The 20,646-nt window shown below is 45.6% G+C and overlaps 1 protein-coding gene across 6 annotated transcripts in view; it reads right to left on the bottom strand.

Annotated features, from left to right (window-relative positions):
- Positions 1-20,646, bottom strand: part of TDRKH (tudor and KH domain containing) — a 445,279-nt gene that overhangs the window by 227,403 nt on the left and 197,230 nt on the right. For all 6 annotated transcript variants that reach the window (XM_069218300.1, XM_069218302.1, XM_069218305.1 and 3 more), the window contains exon 8: positions 7,486-7,658. In XM_069218300.1, the coding sequence (XP_069074401.1) occupies positions 7,486-7,658 (173 nt within the window). The remainder of the gene's footprint in view (positions 1-7,485; positions 7,659-20,646) is intronic.

Raw genomic sequence — 20,646 nt, 5'->3', positions numbered from 1 at the left:
TTTGTTAGCCAGTTGGTACGCAATCAGAATACATGAGACTAGAAATAGTCTGTTTTGAGGCCGCCCTGCCCGTTCTCATGTCGCCTTAGTTTATGAATAATTGATCAGATTGTCTGATGTCTTTAAGTTTTAACTTGATAAGACTAAACACTCTTTTCAAGTCTAGAGAGTGCAAAGTTCTCTCTGTTGGTGTAGAAGGTTTGGGGATGAATGCTGGACGAGATAAGGTCTGATTAATATGAAAGTCAGAAACCACCTTAGGTAAGAACCGAGGAACCCGTGAAACCACCCTATTATCATGAAAAACTGTATAGGGTTCTTTTGAACAAAGAGCCTGAATTTCACTGACTCTTCTGGCTTAAGTAATCGCAACAAGAAAAGCGGTCTTCCATATAAGATGTTGCAAAGAGGCTTTGTGTATGGGCTCAAAGGGAGAACCCATGAGTCTAGACAAGCGCACGTTCAATTCTCACGGAGGAGAAGGTGTACGAACCGGTGAAAACACTTTTCTCAAGCCCTCTAGGAAATCCTTAACCACTGGCAGAGTAAAGAATGATGTTTGTGAGGGCGATTTACGATAAGCAGTAAATGGGGACAAATTTACCTTAATGGAAGAAAACTGCAATCCTGAATTCGAAAGGTGAAGGAGGTAGGGCCGAATAACCTCCTCTTGAGCCAGAATAGCATTGACGCCATTCTGGACACACCACATGTAGAATCTCTTCCACTTGACTGCATAAGAGCGCCGTGTTGAGGGTTTTTTGAACTCCTTTAGAATATTCATGCACTCCTATGAGAGGCCTAGACAGCCACACTGCAGGAATTCAGGAGCCATGCCATCAAGCTCAGCGAGGGAAGTTTAGGATACAAAACTTTCCCCTCTAATTTGTGGAGAAGATCCGGTCAGCACGGGAGTATCCTGTGAGGCTTTTCTGATAACTGGAGGAGATCCGTGTACCACTACTGATGGGGCCATTCTCCGGCTATTAATATCATCCTGGTTTTGGCCCTGTAGAATTTGTTGATCACTGTGGGAATTAGGGGAACGGGAGGAAAGACGCAGAAAAATGTCTGACCAGTCTTTCAACAGGGCATTTCCACTTGTCCCTGGTCAGTAAAACCTGGATGCGAAGTCTCGTCGGAAAAAAGGTCTAACTGAGGATATCCCCATAGTTGGAAAATGTCTTATGACATTGCCGTGCAGCACCCAATCGTGCGAGTCTAAAATACCGTGGCTGAGGGCATCCGCTTGTGTGTTCTGTTCCCCTGGAAGGTGAACCGCTGTGATTGTCTGCCTTCTCGCTGATAGCCAATGCCAAATGGTTTGTGATTCTTTAGATAGAGGGCGAGATCGAGTGCCCCCTGTTTGTTCAAATAGTACATCGTGGTCATGTTGTCTGTTTGGACTAAGATGGAGTTGCCGTTGATGGAAGAGTGAAATGACTTGAGGGCTAGATGCACCGCTCTGAGTTCCAGCAGATTAATGTGATATTGCTGCTCTTTGTTTGACCACAGTCCTTGGGCTTGTAGAGAGCTCATGTGAGCCCCCCAGCCCTGAAGCGATGCATCTCTGACCAGCACCTGGGTAGGAATGTTATGTTGAAAATGAACCCTTACCAACAGATGATCTTGGTAAGTCCACCATTGTAGTGAGTTCTTTGCCACCGGTGAAAGAGTTATTTTGACTTCCCATTTGTCTGCAGGCTGGCTCCACTGATCCTCCAGTTTCTCTTGAAGAGGTCTCACGTGTAACCTGGCATTCGGAACAATAAAAATGCAGGAAGCCATGGAACCAAGGAGCAAAGCTATTTGTCTGGCCGTTGGCCAGAGTGTGTGGAGTATGCTTTGACACTTCTGTGTTATTAATAATAGTCTCTCCTCGAAGGATACACTTATTCGAGGTTTGTGCCAGTGTTGCTCCCAAGTAGTGGAGCCTCTGGGTTGGAGTCCATATGGACTTCTGTAGATTTACTCGAAGACCTAAGGATTTGAAGGTATCCAGAGTGATTTTTAGGTGTTGCAAGGTTTGGACTTTTCAGTAACCAATCGTCGAGGTATGGGTAAATAGATCTTTTTCTTTCTCAAGTGTGCCGCGGGTTTGATGTTAGCTCAAAGGGTAGTACCCTGTATTGGTAGTGTTGGAATGCAACTACGAAGCGAAGGAACTTGTGGTGTTTCACTGCCACTGGGATGTGAAAATATTCATCCTGTAGATCTATGGAACACATCCAGTCCCCTTGACGTAGTTGGGGAAAGATTTGGTGAAGGGCTAGCATCCTGAATTTTTCTTTTCGCATGTACTTGTTGAGATGTCTCAAATCCAAAATAGGTCTGAAAGCTTTGTTTGAACCTTTCTTCTGTACCAGAAAATAGTGGGAGTACACTCCTTTTCCTCTTTGGGAAGGTGGAACTTTCAATAGCTCTTTTCTGTAGCAGAATGAGAACCTCTTCCTGCAGGAGAGGCTGGTGATGACAAACTTTTTGTTGGTTGCACCGGTGCACGACGTGACTTGAAAAGTAGAGAATACCCATTTTCAACAATATTTAGTACCCATTTGTCTTTTGTTATGGATCGCCACTAGTTTATGTAATCCATAATACTTACCCCCCCCCCCCCCAACTGGAGTGGGTGACAGGATTAGGGGAAGAGAGTCCTCATGGTTTCCCTGATGTTATCGTTGCAGATTGATTTTGCCTGCTGGAGCCACGTTCCCTTGTTGTTTTTCAGGACTGGTAGAAAGCTTGTCCTTGTCTTTGCTGTTGTCTTTGTGTCCATTGAGGGGTTTGAAACCTCTGCTGGTAGGGACGTCAATCATAGGGCCTATACCTTCTACGGTATTCCTTGCTCCTTTCTAGTGCCATGGCCTTAAGTACATCTAGTTCTGATTTCATCTTGGCCATTTCCTCATCTGTGTGAGACCCAAATTACGAATTTCCATTGAATGGGAGGTTCAAAATACAATATTGCGCCTTTGGTTTGAGACCCGATAATGCGAAGCTAAGATGAGAGTATTGCACATATACATCCGTGAGCCGGCAGATCTGAACTATCCGCTGCCCCACTGATTACCTGATTGGCTAATAGGCCTCCTTCTTGCAGGATCCCTTAAAAATATTGTCTGTCTTCCCTAGGCAGTTTATTGACAAACCTGTTGAGAGTCCCACAGAGATCGGTTGTACCTTCCTAAAAGCGCTGATGCACTAGAGACCTTCATAAAGGTAGTGGAGGTACCACACATCTTCCTTCCCAATGCGCTTAGATGCTTGCTCTCGTTGTCTGGAGGGACTGTTGAAGATGGTGCCACTGAATGGGTTTTCCTGGCCGCCACTAGGATGACAGAATCTGGTGGAGGATCGGTTCTAAGAAATAAAGCATCCTAGTCTAGGGCCTTGTATTTCTTTAGAATTCTTGCAGGCGTTGCACGCAAGTATGCTGGTGTTAGGAAAGTGTCCATGGCTGGCTGCAAAAGCCCAGGAACTACCGGTAGAAGCGGTCTAGAAGTGGAGCGATGGCATAGCGTCTCACATATTATAGTCTATGATGTAGTAGGGTCAGGTAGGTCTATGTTCAGTTTATGAGCTACTCTAATGAACACCTCATTAAAGGTATTTACGTCGTCCACTGGAGAGACTCTTGCCGAAGGAGAGTGTGTTAGCGTGGGCACATAGTCTTTAATAGATGAGGAAGAAGCAGTGGACCAGGAAGAGGATCTGTGGCTGAGGTGGTGGGATGGAGAGACCCCGGGTTCTTGACCTTGGTCTGGATGTCTGTGGAGACGTGCTTCTTGTGCACGACCGAGGAGTAGTGCGCTGTCGTCATTGAGTGGGTTGTTCAGCAGATAGTACTGTCACTCGCTTGGCTGAAGGAGTTGGAGATGGTGTCCTCGGAAAAGATGCTGAGGGGGAGTACAACTGGGAATACTGAGAATCCGGAGATTGATGAGCCAGGCTCTTGTTTAGGTTTTCCAACCACCTTGGCAAAAAGTTTATCGGACAGACCTGTCTAGAGTGTGACGAGGCTCTTGAGGACGCAATAGATGACCTATTTGGAATGGTTGTGATAGGGTCCTGTTGGCACTGATGGCGCAGTAGGAGAAGATTGTCACCATTGTGGGGAGTGTGAACGGTGCTGAGAAGTTCGCTTTGACGCTGACTGTACAGGTGAAGAGGGTCTCGACATCGCACGAAAATGTAGTGCCATTGACAGAGACCATCTATGCTTTGACGTCGAGCGTTTTGCTGGAGGCAAATGTCTTGACTTTGAAAGCCTTGATGCCAAGTTATGAGCCACCGGGAGTGTGTGCCTCGACGTCGAACGGCATCTTGTTGCCGTTGGAGGCCTCGATCTATGTGCAGTTGTCCTTGACGTTGATTTCTTCTACATCAATGGGTCTGGGCGTGCCCTTGATGGAGTATCAGCACGTCGGTGCTGGCTCAACGTCGAGCGGTGGGTGACCGCCGATGGAGACTTATCCCTTGGAGGTGGCTGTGTATTCGACATCATGTCCCTTGACGTCGTCTGTGTTGCAGTTGGCGGAGGGGTGTTCCTCAACATCAATTGACGACATTGATGCAACGTCGACGGGAGTGATGAGGCCGGCGGGGAACAAACAGGTATTATCCTACCTGCTAAGGAATCTCTTGCTCGTCTTTTATCCAAAGAAGCCTTTTCCCTGGAGTCCTTTTTCTGGAGAGAGGTGGATGACGTTTTCCATGCAGTCCATGGTGACGAATTCTTTCTCTGCCCTTCAAAGTTCTTTTTGACAGATTCTGCCAATGCTTGCAGGTCTCAGGACAGTGGCTTTGAGGTAAGCACACTATGTAGACTGTGTGTGGATCCCTCTGAGCCTTCTTTTTACCACAAGCAGGACATTTCACAAAAAGGGAAGGCATTTTCTTCAGGAAAAATGTAATTTTACTCAGAAAAAGACTAGAAACGTCAAGTAAAATGTAGAAAAATGTTTTACAGATTTTTCTGGTTAAAAAAAAAAAAAAAAAAAAAAGGGAGAGCTCAGTGCTCTAGGATCATAACAGAAGGAGCTGGGAAAAAGAACTGACCTAACTGTAACCCAACTGTCACCTCACTCTTACCACGGAGGCATGGTGGGATACAGGAGGTGCTCAGAGCCTTATAGGCACAGTGCCAGTTTTTGGAATAGTGCATACTTTCTATGCTCTCTCCTTTGATTGCAGAAAGGTTTTACCCCTAACTGAGGAGTTTAATTAAAGAAAAACTTCACAGAAATATGAAATTTTTAGTCACTTTACGTAGATCAACAATAGATATATTCATTAGCGATGCTGCCATAGAGGATTAACCTCTTGACTAATGGGCTCTGGCCCTACCTCCTTTCATTAGATTTCAACCACAAGGGGTCCCTGGAAAAGTGGAAGGAGGAAGGTTCAAGGGAGAACACTCTCCACGTCCCTCAAAGCTTTGCATAGTGCAAATTCTCACACTGTGTTGCTCCACTTGCAGGCCATGTATTCCTATCTCCCTGTCCTTCAATCCGATCCTGGAAATTTTTTTTAAACAAATTTAACAAGGGTATGGTTGATTGGAGGGTTGAAGACATACAATAAAGCTAGCATGAGGGTCGGTTTGGGCCTTTTTCTTTCCCGCAAGCAGGTCCCTTCACTAAAAGGGAAGGCATTTTCTGAAGAAAAAAATATTTATTTTGTCAGGAAACAGAAAAAATTAAATCTGTTCATAAAGATGCTGAGAGAAGTAGTTTCATGAAAGTTTGGAAATGTTTACAAATGGAATAACCCTAAAGGTCAAGCTCAGCCTTCAACAATCATGTCACTCGAAGCTGTTAAAAAAGAACTGCCTCAACTGCTATTAACAGGGCACAAAGGGATACAGGCGAGTATGTGATTTCCATAAGTATCAATATCTCTTTCCAGCCTTTTAGACTGAAGCCCATTTCAATACATTATCCCCAAGTCCTTCCACCTTCATTTAAAACTGTGAGAGTTGTCTTCTACTATACCATATATAGTGACTTTTTTTCTGCATTTTAATATTTCTTTTTAAGAAAATAAGTGAATATTGGCCAACATAATACACAAGGAGAATGCAGTTTCTAATATTACCTCTAGGTGAAACAACACTAGTGTGTCTCTAGGAAGATACGATCAGTGAAATATAAATATTCAGGATTCACCTAAGATTGCAGGGACGGGATAGGTCGGGCGGTACTGACCGTGCACGAGGCCAAACAGCACTCTGCACGGTTACTTGAGTCTTGCAGTACCTAAGGGTTCTGATAATTACTCCTACAGGCCGTAAGTTGTTTTTTTTCACCCTTTCGCCTCACAATAATATCTCAAACAACAGGAAGAGATTCAGGTTTTTCCACGCCATGTAGGAGGATTGGGCACTTCACCACTTTAGAATTCTGTCCCCATTCTATTAGAGTAGGATATCACAAAATCCTGGCAAATTGCCACAGTCCATTTCGACTACCTTTATGGCAAGAAACATGTTTACAAATCACTGAACACAACTTTACAGGAAGAAGAATTAACATTTTCTTACTGTGACGTGGAGGTCCTTAGTTAATTCCAACTTTAGCATTTTACTTCCTTTCACTCTAGTTTACACCCTTTTAGCACCTTCACTATAGTCTTGCTACGGCAAATCAAATCAAAAGATCTTCCCGGGAACCCCCTTCAAGGTCCTGCTGTGCATGGTACTGCCTGCCCAACAAGGAGCTTCCCGATGATGGAGCATGCCACCAAGTTTGGTGGATGAGGGCACTTGCTCCTAAAATATTTATGTTTCACTAACCGTATCTCCCTGGAGACACACTGACAGTAGTGGTGTTTCACCTAGAGGTAATATCAGGAACTCCATACTCCTTGTTTATTAGTTATATATAGGGGAGTGTGCATGCTGGACCTTAATTGGTCCCAGTACTGCTCTTTTTGATCATTGACCAACACTGCCCGTTTACTTTTTTGTTTGGCTTTTCAAACAGAAATTATTTTTGTATTCATTTAGCAAACAGTGTTCCAGGATTCTGCCCATGGATGGGGCAATTCAGTGCTGATGACTATAAATGAAGATCCCTAGAGTCAAAAATGCTTTTAGTTCTGCATCAAATATATGATTTTCTCTGCCATGCCAATGGCAGGACAGGCTTCAGATAAATAACGATAACTCTAAGCCTTGCTCACTTGTAACTATATTATTGATTCTCACCTCCTAATTATAATTCTGCTGAGAAAATCTACATACGCTCTACATCCAGCCTTGCTCTAATAAATGCAGCTTGAATTAAAGATTCAAGGTGTATATGCAACAGTCAACAAACGGGGCAAAACACTGTCTTCAATAAAAGCCATTGAAAAATGTAGACTTTTTCAAAGTCTTCCTGGAATCTTAAAGTAGGGGTACACTTTCACCTGGGCAAATTAGAAGTTCAGCCTCCACCTCCTCAAAAAGGCAACAGTGAAGTTACTGCACAGAAGGATTCTTACCTGAGGATACGTAGCTTCTCCAGAGGGGATTCTCCATTATCGCCAAAATCCACAAAGTAGAGATCCAAATTTCCATTCTCCAGTAATCCTAGAACCTTAGCTCTATACCAGTACCGATCTGAGGTGTAAACTGCAGCTACAATATCTCCCACATGGACATTCCGAAGAGAAAACTAGCCAGAAAGAGAAGCAATTAAGAGACTAAAAGAAATAATTCACATTAAAAAAAAACTAGGAGCAACCAAAGTTAACACTCAGTTGAGCATAAAACTACATGAATCAACTGCAAACTCTGGAAATGCATGCTTCTTGGCAGTGCCAGGTAAAGGAATTTGAGGGATGTTATTTCGAGGAGAGCAGCAATCAGAACATTTTGGGGGCAGGATTAACATCCGTTTAGAGTGGCAATGGAAAAAGGATACAAAGGGGGCTTGACGGCCGCTGGTAGATTAACTGACACTAAGTAATATAAAGCATTTTTAATGTATTGTAAAGCTATTTCTTCCATTTTAGTCCTTATAATGTGATGCTCCAATTATTCAAGGAAGTTAAAAACCTTGGAATCACCATGGATTCCAAGTTAACTATGAATGCCCAAGTGGACAAATTAGCACGAGCAAGCTTCATCACCTTGAAGACGTTACGGTGCATCTTCCCCCACCTCGCATTTCCACACAAGGTGCAAGCTACTATCTCACTTGTACTATCCAAACTGAATTATGCCAATGGCCTCTACCATGGAACATCTCTATCTATTATGAAAAAACTACAACGTAATCAGAACTCCGCAGCCAGTGTACTATTACATGTAAAGCCGCAAGCCCACATCTCCCCTGCCTTGAGAGCACTACACTGGTTACCAGTTGCCAGAAGATGCACTTTCAAGCTGCTTTGTATCACCCACAAAGCTATCCATGGAACAGGACCGCTTTTTATCAGAAACAAAATAACCAAATACATCCAACAAAGAAACCTCAGCTCAAGATTGGCACCCCGCCTTAGAACACCACCATACAAGAAAAAAACTATAGGTGGTAAATCCTTCTCCGTTCAAGCAGCCACACTATGGAATTCATTACCCCCAACAATAAGAGCCACAGATAACTTTCTTGTCTTCAGAAAACTACTCAAGAGTTGGCTCTTTCCTTCATAACCACCATATTCAAACAAATATGGACTGCATATGCTTATGTTGATAAATATTTTTTTCTGATTATGTGTCTATTTCTAGTTATGTATAGTTCTTAGAAAATATGTATCACTACTATGTCAGAACAATAAAATACACACACACTTTTTAAACCTGTTTGACTAAGTATATTTACCCATGGTTCTAATTATGTATTGTATGTACATATATGTGTGCATTCATGTGTGTGTGTGTATATATATATATATATATATGTTTATGTTCTGTGCTTGGCATGTTCATGGGTCATTGCATGGCTCCTGGGTGGGTTGTTATACTAGATATCTATGAATCCCTGCTCTCATCTTATCATGTCTCTATCAATCTATCCTCCATTCCCACTCTGACTCATCCCAAATCCATTCTACTACTTTCATCTCCTAAATAACTCTGCCTAAGCTCTTCCCTCCGTTTCCACATCTAACTCACCAAACCTCACTCTACTACCATGACCTCCCAAACAACCCTACTAAATTCTCCCTCATTTATCTCACCCTGCTACTATGATCTCCCCAACCCTTCCACAGACTCTTCCCTCCTCCATCCCCCTTTACTCATCCCAAGCCTTTGGGATGAGTAAATGAGGGATATACTCCCAATTAACACTTCTGGATTTCTTTCCTCCTCCACCCCTCCATTACTCCAGTCAATCTAACTAACATTACTCCAGTCAATCTAATTAACAATCTCTCATATCCGCGGCTCAGATTAACTCATTATAATACTAAAACTGTACTCATATTTCCCGATACTAATCCATCACTAATTCTTGTTGGGTTCCGGAGTAGCGTGCTACTCGCCGAAAAGCGCTTTGACGCCTCGTCAGGGGTAGTAAGCACTATATAAATACTATTACAATACAAAGCAATACAATACTAAGAGGAGCACAAAGAGTCCGAGGTAATTACTCGGGCCCTGTCTTAGTCCACTGTATTTTAGTCCACCAAGCCACCTCAGTTTAGACCTAGACATATGCAAATCAGACTTGGTTCTCCTTCAATAAGTTCAGCCCCCACTGCCAAGCCAGGCCCTCCCTAAATAGGAACACAAGCAAACAGAAACCGAATTTGGCTTATCTGGGCCGCTTCAGGCTGGTACAGATTTGTTCCAGTGGCACAATAAGCACATAACCCATGTCTGGTCATACCAGTCACACTTAAGCGGTCACATGGAAGAATACAATAAAGTAATAGATGGAATGCATACATACATTTCAGCCACCAGTAGCTACAGGGGGACAGAACACATCCCAGCCCATTGTCTTCTTTGCTTTTGGCCATCATATGACCTCAGATTACAACCAGACATATGCAAATTAGCCACTGTCATGCTCCAATAGGAACAGCCAAGCCAAGTTCCCTATCAACCGGAACACAAGCAATCCAAGATTAATTGCAAAATAAATGCACCTGCAAATTTTTTTGCAAGGGTCCAAGAAATCCCATTTATTTACCCCTATCTCCTCATTTAAGGCATCACTGTGTGTGGCTTTAGCCATATTGGGGTGCAAGGGCATGCTTTTTGGAGGTTTTTCTTTTGTTCAATTTTTATCTATCATTTTATTGTCCAACAACAATTTAATACATAACTTGCAGCAGAACCAAACAGCAATATTGTCTTACAGGTCGGTCAGTGCCCATTAGATTCAATGACTTGACATCACATCATGTGTTGGGTGGGAGAAGTAAAGGTCTTAAATCTTAAACCATAAATCAATCATAAATCAGTGTACACGTCTTCCTATTTCAAGGCAATACAAGCCATCCTCCCACTTCTATTCTATCACTCTCCCCAAGCCATCTCCTTGCTCCGCTTACCTTTTTCAGTTTGCAACTCATCTTCCTATGAGTCATCAGTTTGTCTACCTACCATTATATTTTGGTCTGTCAGAGAGTCCGCGAGCCCAGTGATCATGTCCTCCCACATCCCCACACCCCATTCTGCATTTTCACCTGTTCTCACTTGGCACTAACTATGTTCTCTGAAACCGCCCATTCATAAAAGTCTGCTTCCAAGAATTGGAGCCTGGGTGTAACTGGAGAGAGCCAACATATGGCTTTGTGTCTCTTTGTACCAAAGCCACAAATCTATTCTGCATTTTACGACCCCCTTCAGCACGAGCATCAACCACAAGAGGCATTGTTTAATGTTTACTTTCAGCTGTAGAATAGTCACCTCCCTCAGTCGTAGCACCCCCTCAATCCAATAATTTTGCAGCTTACTGCATGTCCAGGTAATATGTAGAAAGGTTGCTGGGCTCACACCACACTTGTGGCACACCTCAGACCTAACAGGGAAATTTCGATGTAATCTGTGGAGTGGGATAGATTTGATGTAAGCAATAGAAACTGGCCAATTTGAAATGTGCATTACTTGCCACTCCCTGGACTAGGGCACAGGCCTTGGTCCACCCAGCATCTGTGAGTGGTTCTGGAAGATCAGCATCCAATGAGGCTGGCACTGTTAAACTGTAAACTTTGTACTTGTATAGCGCACTACTCACCTGGTAGGGTCTCAAGGCGCTGTACGCATACCGCTGTGGAACCCCTCCTGGCTTTTCACTGTGAGGTGCCCACTCCTGGGCAACCTCCAAGGTGAAGCCAGGCATCCCAGCGCTGTTGGGGCCGTTGTGGAGATTAAGCAAGCTATTGCCCAGAGTTACAGAGTGGGACCCATGAATTAGATTAGGCACCGATGCGAGAATTATCAGGTCCGAGGAAATTGAGCCCAAGACCCGCCGACCCTTTCTTTTTTGTATTTTATTTTTTTAACACTGCATAGAGGTGCAAGGTCATATCACTGCTTGATCCTACATCCAGTATCAGTGCTAGTATATGAAACTCTGCTGGTTCCATAGGAAAATCTGTCCAGCCCTCCCAGACAATTCTGAACACCGTTGCAGCTTATAGAAAGTGTTCCATTCTAATGGTAAAGATCTGTTGTGTCTCCTCAAAAGTAATAAACTTAACATCTATATATAGGAGTCCTAAAGTCAGACATCCCCCTCAACCCACTCGCCTTTAGTCATAACTTTCTGCATTTGTCAAAATGGTCTCCGCCACCACATGTTCAGCAGTTTAGTGCATGGCAGACACTTTAAGATAACCTTCAAATTGTGCTACTCTAATGTACCTTCTTCCCACCAAATCATACAGGTATGCACTAAACTCTGACCTGTTCTGTGCCACCCATCCTGCAGTCTAGTTGCCAATTGTATAGGTTCATTGTTACTATTAAACCAAGAAAGTGAATCATAATTGCCCTAGTGCCCATATCAATCCCCTCTCTCCATATCTGATCCTCCAGGAGCAATAACTGCTCACAATAGTATCCCAAAATATCAGCACTCACACCTTTTATGTTCTGACTTTAATACTCAGGTGCACCACCTCCCTACAGGGAACACTTAGTTCACTCACCAGAAAAAGGCTTAAGATACTCATTCCTGTTAATGAGGGCAGAGGCCGTTATGTTTTACGAAGTTCAGGCATTTCTTCAACCATTTCAAGCAACCCTTTAGTCTCACTATCTATGGCGTCCCATCCCTCATAGTGGGTTTTTTGTCTCCCCTCGACTCTGCCCCGAGTCCAACGTACCGTCATGTCTAACCACCACTCTGGACTCTCCTGGCTTTCCTTATCTCCCTCTTTGGGATCTTCTCGCTAATGACCTCACTCTCCGTTGACGTAGGGTTCAGGATCAGTGGGACCCTCTGCTTAGACCAGGATTCAACCACCACCGAATACTTCCAACAAGTGCCAAAACTCCTCAGGTAAAGTAAAGAACTGCACTTTTAATTTCACAGGAAATAAGAGTCTGTATTACAGGTCAGTAGCTCTTAACTTTTACTTTACTCCCATAAATGACTGTCGGAGTTTCCAGATCCTTTACATATAGTTCAGGAAAATACATATGGTCTGTCTCTCAAATTCTGGGTCTGCAATTCTGCAAGCTTCATGCAGGATCACATCCCTATCACAACAGTTTAGTATTATTGCAATACAAGTCCTCATACATGTGCCTGGTGGTGGGGAAGAGGCAACAATTCCCTGTGCTCTTTCTAACACAAAAATGTCTGTGGCTCACCGACCAGAGAGTGGCTTTTATCCATTGCTCCAAGAAAATATCTTTATTTGTCCCATCCACCCTCTCTGGGCATTCTATGAAGCGCAAGTTAACCCATCTCAACTGGCCATCTGTTTTTTCCACTCTGTCTTCAAGCGTTCAAGTGACTTCTGGCAGAGAACTGACCTACGGCCCTTCACCTACTACTGTCAGACAGCCACATTCTGTTTTCAAAGATCTCTCAGCCACTTTTCGCAGTTCCATACCTTTCAAGCAGACAGAGAATTCTCTACTCCAACTTTTGATTAGTCTTAAAAACACCAACATTCATTTTTAAGCGGATTATGGACAAAGAGCATGGTAACTCAACATGGAGAACACTAACTGATAGTTACCAAACCCAACAGAAACTACTATGTCGACTCCCTCTGAAATTTTTTCAAAAGTCAACACCAAATTGAGATCCCACTGAGGCATAATAAAAGGCATGGGAGGAATTTTATTAGTAAGTCCCCTCAAAAATCGCAAAACTAAGGGAGACTTGAATAAAGAAGGCTGATCTGGAAGATATAAAAAAAGCCGAAAGGGGTGAAAGATAACCTTTAACAGTGGCCATAGCACAACCATGCTGAGCTATAGACAATGCAAACAATAGAATATCAGAAAGATGGGCACTTAAGTGATCAATTTTCTTCTCTCCACACCAACGAACAAAATTAGCCCACCTACTCGCATAGACCGACTTGGTGGAGTGTCGCCTGGCCGATAAAAGAACATCCACCACCTCTGGTGGGAGAGAAAAGGAACTCAGGTTGCCCCTTTCAATCTCCAGGCATGAAGGTGCAGGCTCTGGAGGTGGGGGTGTAGAACCTGCCCTCGCGACTGCGAGAGGAGGTCTGCCCTGAGAGGGAGACGGAGCGGAGGGCACAGTGAGAGTCGGAGTAGGTCTGCATACCACACCCTTCGTGGTCAATCCGGAGCTATTAGAATGACTTGAGCCCGGTCTTGGCGAATCTTCCTTAAAACCCGAGGAATCAAGGGTATGGGAGGAAACGCATAAAGCAACTGGTCACACCAGGACATCTGAAACACGGACAGTGCGCGTTCTCCCGAGTGGCAAACAGGTCTATTCGGGGAAAACCCCACATCCGAAAGATGTCAAGAACCAGATCCGGAAGCAGACGCCACTCGTGGTCGTCCGAGAAGAAGCGACTGAGTCTGTCCGCACGTATGTTTTGGACCCCGGCCAAATGGTTTGCCACTACACAAAGCCGATGGTCCTGAGCCCAGGACCAGAGTCGTAGAGCCTCTCTGCAAAGAAGGTACGACCCTACACCCCCCTGTTTGTTGTTATACCACATCGTGGTAGTGGTGTCCGTCAGAATCTGAACTGACTGACCGCGAAGGGAAGGAAGGAAGGCCTTGAGGGCCAAACGAATCGCCCGCAGCTCTAGCAGATTGATATGAAACCTCTGCTTTACTGGGGACCAACGACCCTTGATCTCCAGATCCTCCAGATGAGCTCCCCACCCTAAGGTGGAGGCATCTGTTATCACCGTGGCCACCGGAGTTGGCTGCGAAAACGGCTTTCCTTGAGAAAGGTTGCCTTCCACAGCCCACCATCGGAGATCCGCTGCAGTGCCTCTGGATATCTTTATCGACTCTCCGAGATCTCCTCTGTGCTGAAACCACTGCTTGCGGAGGCACCACTGAAGAGCCCTCATATGCCAGCGTGCATGAGTGACCAACAGAATGCAAGAAGCAAACAGACCGAGTAGATGAAGGACCTTGAGGACCGGAATTACTGCTCCTTCTTGAAACATTGGAACCGATGCCTGAATGTCCCGTATCCACTGTGGCGGAGGAAAGGCCCGATTCAATGTCGTGTCCAGTACTGCCCCTATGAACAGGAGGCGTTGAGAGGGCTCCAGGTGAGACTTGGGTACATTTATTGAAAAACCCAGACTGAACAAAACTGGGTTGTCAGCTGCAGATGATGCAACACAAGCCCGGAGACTCGGCTTTGATCAACCAATCGTCCAGGTAAGGGAATACTGCTACTCCCTTCCTCCTGAAGTGTGCTGCAACAACCGCCATCACCTTCGTGAAGACCCGAGGTGGGGAAGTAAGACCAAAAGGAAGGACCGCAAACTGATAGTGCTGCGACCCTACCACAAACCGGATATACTTCCTGTGCGACTTGAGAATGGGAATGTGAAAATAAGCATCCTGCAAGTCGACCAACACCATCCAATCCTCTTTGTTCAACGCCAAAAGCACCTGTGCCAGAGTCAGTATTTTGAATTTCCCCTGTTTGAGGAACCAATTCTAAATCCTCAGGTCCAAAATAGGTCTCAGACGACCATCCTTCTTTGGGATCAGGAAGTACCTGGAATAACACCCCTGACCCCTTTCTTGCTCTGGAACCAACTCCACTGCGCCCTTCAATAATAGGGAGAGAACCTCCTGTTCTAACAGGAGATGATCTTCTGAACAAAAGGAAGGACGGGGAGGGAAGGGAGAAGGAATCTCCCGAAAGGGAAGGGCGTAACCTTTTCTCACCAAACTGATGACCCAGGAATCTGTTGTTATGGACTCCCATATGGGAAGAAAAAGAGAAAGCCTCCCCCTACCGGAGAGGTATGAGAGACAATGGCAAGAGGACTAGGGCTGCTTTCCTTGAGGTAACCCTCCAGAGGAAGAGGAAGGGTGCTGCTGTTGGGTGGCCCCTCTTGTACAGACTCTAACCCGCCCCCTGTATGATCGATAAGGGAGGCTGGAGGACTGCTGCCCCAGCTGCTGTGACCTCCCACGAAAGGAAGACCCTCTACCAAAAAATTGCAGCCGTCTAAAAGATCTAAACGGGTGGAAGCAGCCTGCAGACCCAAAGATCTAGCAGTGGCCCTACCTTCTTTAAAGCGCTCTAGAGCAGAGTCCGCATTTGAACCAAACAGTTTTGCCCCATCAAAAGGCAGATCCAATAACGTAGACTGGACGTCAGATGAAAATCCGGAAGTGCGTAACCACGCATGCCGTCTGGTGGCAACGGAAGTCCCCATGGCTCTTGCAATAGAGTCCGTGGTATCCAGCCCTGTCTGAATAACTTACCTAGCCGCCGCCTGAGCGTCCGAAAGAAGACCACGCAAGTCCTGGGGCATGTCTGGAAGAACAGTCTTCGTCGCATCCATTATATCATGGATACACCTGCCCAGAATACAAGTCGCATTGGCAGACTTTAGAGCCATGCTGCAAGATGAAAACACCTTCTTGGCCGATTGGTCCATCCACTTGGATTCCCGGTCTGATGGTACTCCCGGAAACGAACCAGGGGCCGACCTCGAAGAGCAGGATGCTTGCACCACCAAGCTCTCTGGTGAAGGGTGTTTGGACAAAAACTCCGGGTCCCCAGGCGCAGATCTATAACGCCTGGCCACCGACCTACTAACAGCCGAAGAGGTGACTGGCTTCTTCCAAACCTCTTCGATCGGATCCATCAGGGCCTCATTAAATGGTAGAAGAGGATCCGCAATGGCTGTAGCAGGATGCAAAACTTCAGTCAATAGGTTGGTCTTCACCTGCGCTGTTGGTAATGGAAGATCCTGAAATGCTGCGGCCTTCCTAATCACTGAGTGGTAAGAGGCTGCCTCCTCTGTATATTCACCCTGGGAGGTGCAGTGTCCAGCCCGGGGAAGTCACATTGGGGATCAGTGATCTCCCCCTCTTTAAGGAATTGCTGTTGATCTCCTCTAGCAGTCTAAGGGCCTTTTGACGTGACCTCAACTTAGCCTCGAGCCCCGGCGTCTACATGGAGCGCAACAACGTCGGTGAATGGCGCCGGGAAGGCGTCATGACAGGTTCTCCGGATCCACCCGACGCCGCAGATGGATCCATCGGAGCCATGGACAAGGCACCAGCATCTGACGCCGACATCCGACCTCTCGGCTCCATCCCCTCCGACACCGGCATCGAAGGTCTCTCCCTCGACGTCGAGGGTTGCGCTGTCGGCATAGGGGCCTGACCTGGGTCTCCAGCTGAACAAAACGGCATAAACGGCGTCGGCTTATATGGAGCCTGAACGCCAAGATTGAAAGACAGGGGACCAGTGGGGCCAGCCGGCGCACCACCACTCGGAGCCATATTTTGAAAAATTTTAAACATGGCATTAAGAAATGCCGCAGGATCCGTACCCGGAGCCGGGAACAAAGGATAACCCTGTGGAGCCGGAGCCGGGCTGGACTCTTCAGCTTCTGGATGCACCGGCAAAGCCATAGGACTCTGAGGCTCCACGACTTTGAAGACTGACGGCGGCAGGGACGTTTGCGGTGTCGCAGGTTGAGGGGACACCGTCGGACTCACTTCCCAAGACTTGCGGCGCCGAGACTATGGAGACCTCGACCGACTTCTGGACCGACGTCGGGAGTCACGATGACGCCGCTTCTTATGGGACGATTTTCCAGAAGAGGACCGATGGTGCCGCTTCCTCTCCTTCTTGGACCTCGCCAAGAATAGCTTTGCCTCACGTTCCTTCAACGCCTTCGGATTCATCTTCTGGTAGGATCCGCATTCTTGGACGTCGTGATCCGAACTGAGGCACCAAAGGCCATCATTGTGTGGATCAGTCACTGACATGCGACCTCCACATTCCCTGCAGGGCTTGAAACCCGACTTCTTTGGAGCCGACATTGTGGAAATACACAAAGTATCCCTTCCGAAGAGCTAACGATACAGGTAACAGAAAAGTAACCGTTATCAAAGGCACGAAAAAAAGGGAACTGACGTCAGCACGGTGGTGAGGACCTCTTATTGCCACAATGACGTCACACGGAGCTGCGTGGAGTCAGGCAATTGTGACGTCCTCGCCGACATGCAGAGCTCGAGAGAGAAGTTTCCGTCGAATGCTACGCATGGGGGAGAGGTGTTCCAATGGTGGACATCTGTAAGGCCGCGACTTGGTCTTCCCTCCACACCTTTGTGAAGCATTATTGTTTGGATGCGGAGGTGCGGAGGGATGGCCATTTTGCGTGGTCTGTGCTGCAGGAGTACCTGGTTTGACCAGACGGACACCCTCCTCCGAGGTGGTACTGCTTTGGGACTCTATTCATTAGGTGAGGAATCCACAGGTAGTTGTATCCATCAGAAGAGCAAGTTACTTACCTTCGGTAACGCTTTTTCTGGTGGATACATTAGCAACCTGTGGATTCCTCACGGTCCCTCCCACCTCCCCGTTGTCTGTCTGGTCATGCCAGGATCTCCTTGGGTGTGCCCTTCAGTGCTTTGATTTCAAGGTTTCTATATATGTATATATGTTTATAGCTGTTTTTCAGACTATTTTCAATTTTGCAGACTGTTCATGATGGTATGCTCCTTTTTAGGGAGTTGTGGAGACGTTTTTAGGTGAAGGTTTTCTATAAAGTTTATTTCTGTTAAATCCTGAAGGGTGTGAATTGTCGATGTGTTCTATATGTTTCAAAGGCACGTCAGCAGTGGCGTGAACTGACATCAGCACGGCGGCGAGGACCTCTTATTGCCACGATGACGTCACACGGAGCCGCGTAGAGTCGGGCAATTGTGACGTCCTCGCCGACGTGCAGAGCTAGAGAGAGAAGTTTCAGTTGAATGCTACGCATGGGGGAGAATTCATTCACAGTCATTCAGGCATTGCAGCTTTCCAACCGATATACTGTTGTCATTCTGCATGTGACGAATGGGATGTGCACTTTGTTTAAATGTACTTTCTCATGTAGTTTGTGAATAGTCACGGTGGGGAAATGCAGCAGGGGAGCTCGATCCATTGATCATGTCCGGTGTCCCTAGTGTGTGAAATAGAGGAGCCCAGGCTTCAATCTTACCTTCACCATTCATGCCTTTGGGTCACACTGTGTGCATTATGGAAGGTAACTGAATGTTGCTTTGATTGCCACACTCCCATATTGTACACCTATAGCCAGATAAATCTTAGCTAGCATCAGCTTATGCTGAAAAGCTTCTCTGCTATGAAAGGAAGGCAAATAGCACTTTATAGCACTGATGTGCAATGTGTTTTTCTTTAAGGCTCAAGGTCTTTCCCTATACACTGTCACATTTTTGTAACCATCACCTCCACTGGTTCTAAGATCGGGTTGCGGAAGATTGCAGGCCATAGTCAACAATCTTTTGCAAAGTGGAAGTGCCAGGTTTACAAATCTGGTACCTGCTTTTTCAGTTATGTTGCATGTAGGCAGGCTCCTGGTGCGCAAGAAGAATGAAAAAAAGTTACATTTTAATCACTATATTTGCTGCAAAAAAAGCCACAATATCTGTAATTGTTTGCTGCAATATTTCCATCTTTATGCTGCAAAATGTTTAAATCAATGCCACAATATCCTTGGGGAGGGAAGGTTGGGGGTGGGGGAGGGGCAGGGGGTGGTGATAAAGGTGTGTGTGTGTGAGCGCGTGTGTGTGTGTGGAGGGGTAAAGGTAGGGCTTCGCTCAAAACATCTTATTTCTTGTGCATAAAATACATCTCTTGGCCTGAAGCATTCATGTGTCCTTCATTGAGATAATTTGTCCACATTACAGGCCCAGATTCAATCTTCATAGTTAAAGAGAGGGCAAGATAGAAAAGTAGTTTAGCCTGGTGTGCATGTAATTCTTCCCATGCTAGCGTTATTGCTCAAATAATAGGGGAATTATATGTTAAATCCCCACCCCTCTTTCTATATTGGTACCAAAAGAGCCCCATTCAGGTGCTTGACAGCTAGGTACTGGTTAACCATACACCACTGTTTGTCTGATTTCCCTTCTCACCCCTTTAAACAGATACCTACTATGGGTGACTTGATAATGTAGGAGGTGTGGAATTATAAGCCCCCATCTTTGGGTACCTCCTGCAGTGCTTCAAATGAAACTCACATTTGTCTTGTACCCAAACAAAAGCACTACCTTGGATGGGCCAATTCTTTTAAAGGGGTGAGAGATACTACCTAAAAAAAGAAAACAATCTTGGCCAAGCTCATCTTTCATGCAATGATGGGGCTGAGTATAAGGAGGATTTCAACCAGGTTCTCAGATTTGTGTTAATCTGGCTAATAACGGCAGTAAAGTTACTTTGGAAAAAATACTGTGTGCACGTCATTTGATCTATTCCTAAGCATCTAATACTGTCTGAGAACCACTTAAGTGGGGTGTGAGCTTGAAGCTTTTCTAAACTTGTATGCCCCCTCAGCTATAACACCAAATGATTCATGAAGATTCATTTGGAATACTGCTCCGTCCCTAAATGTGGCCAACAGTTACTTCAGAGAGACAAATGAGACCTCCTAAGTGTTATGGACATTATTTGTGAAGGCTGTCACCAGAAAGATGTCCCACCTCAGCGATTATCACTGATTTGCAGAAGAGGTGCCAAAGACCAGTGCCGCCCTGCCTTAATCCCCTCTTAATATAGATTGCCCCAGACAAATCCCCACAGATACCAATTTTTTGCAGAAGAGGATTTCGGAATTAGCCATAATCCAGCCCCCCCCCCCCCCCCCCCCCCTCCAAAAGCACAGACAGTTATTCATTACTACCAGTGTGCCTATCATCGGCCATCCCATCAGATGCCTTTTTAACATGCAGGGAGAGAAGCATGGTGTCTCCCCACAGGCCTGGCAATATCAATAATGAGGAGTATCTTTTTCTTATCCACTGTGCTTCGGCTGGGCATGAAACCCCATTGATCCTAGTGGATAAGTGAAGGGAGAAGCTTGTCAAGCCTATTTGCCAGGATCTTGCTAAAGATCCTGGTGTTGACAATAGGCGGTGCTGTCCTATACAACCCATTGTTGAACAAGTTACTTTTCTGTGGTGATGCGTTATCTGGCCTAGATTTTCCTTACCTTAGAATATCACCAGGCATCAGACTGCATCCCTAAGAGTTTTGAGAA

Source organism: Pleurodeles waltl, chromosome 12 (genome assembly GCF_031143425.1).
Source record: "Pleurodeles waltl isolate 20211129_DDA chromosome 12, aPleWal1.hap1.20221129, whole genome shotgun sequence".
NCBI classification, from domain to species: Eukaryota; Metazoa; Chordata; class Amphibia; order Caudata; family Salamandridae; genus Pleurodeles; species Pleurodeles waltl.
This window is presented reverse-complemented; position numbering and strand designations above follow the sequence as displayed.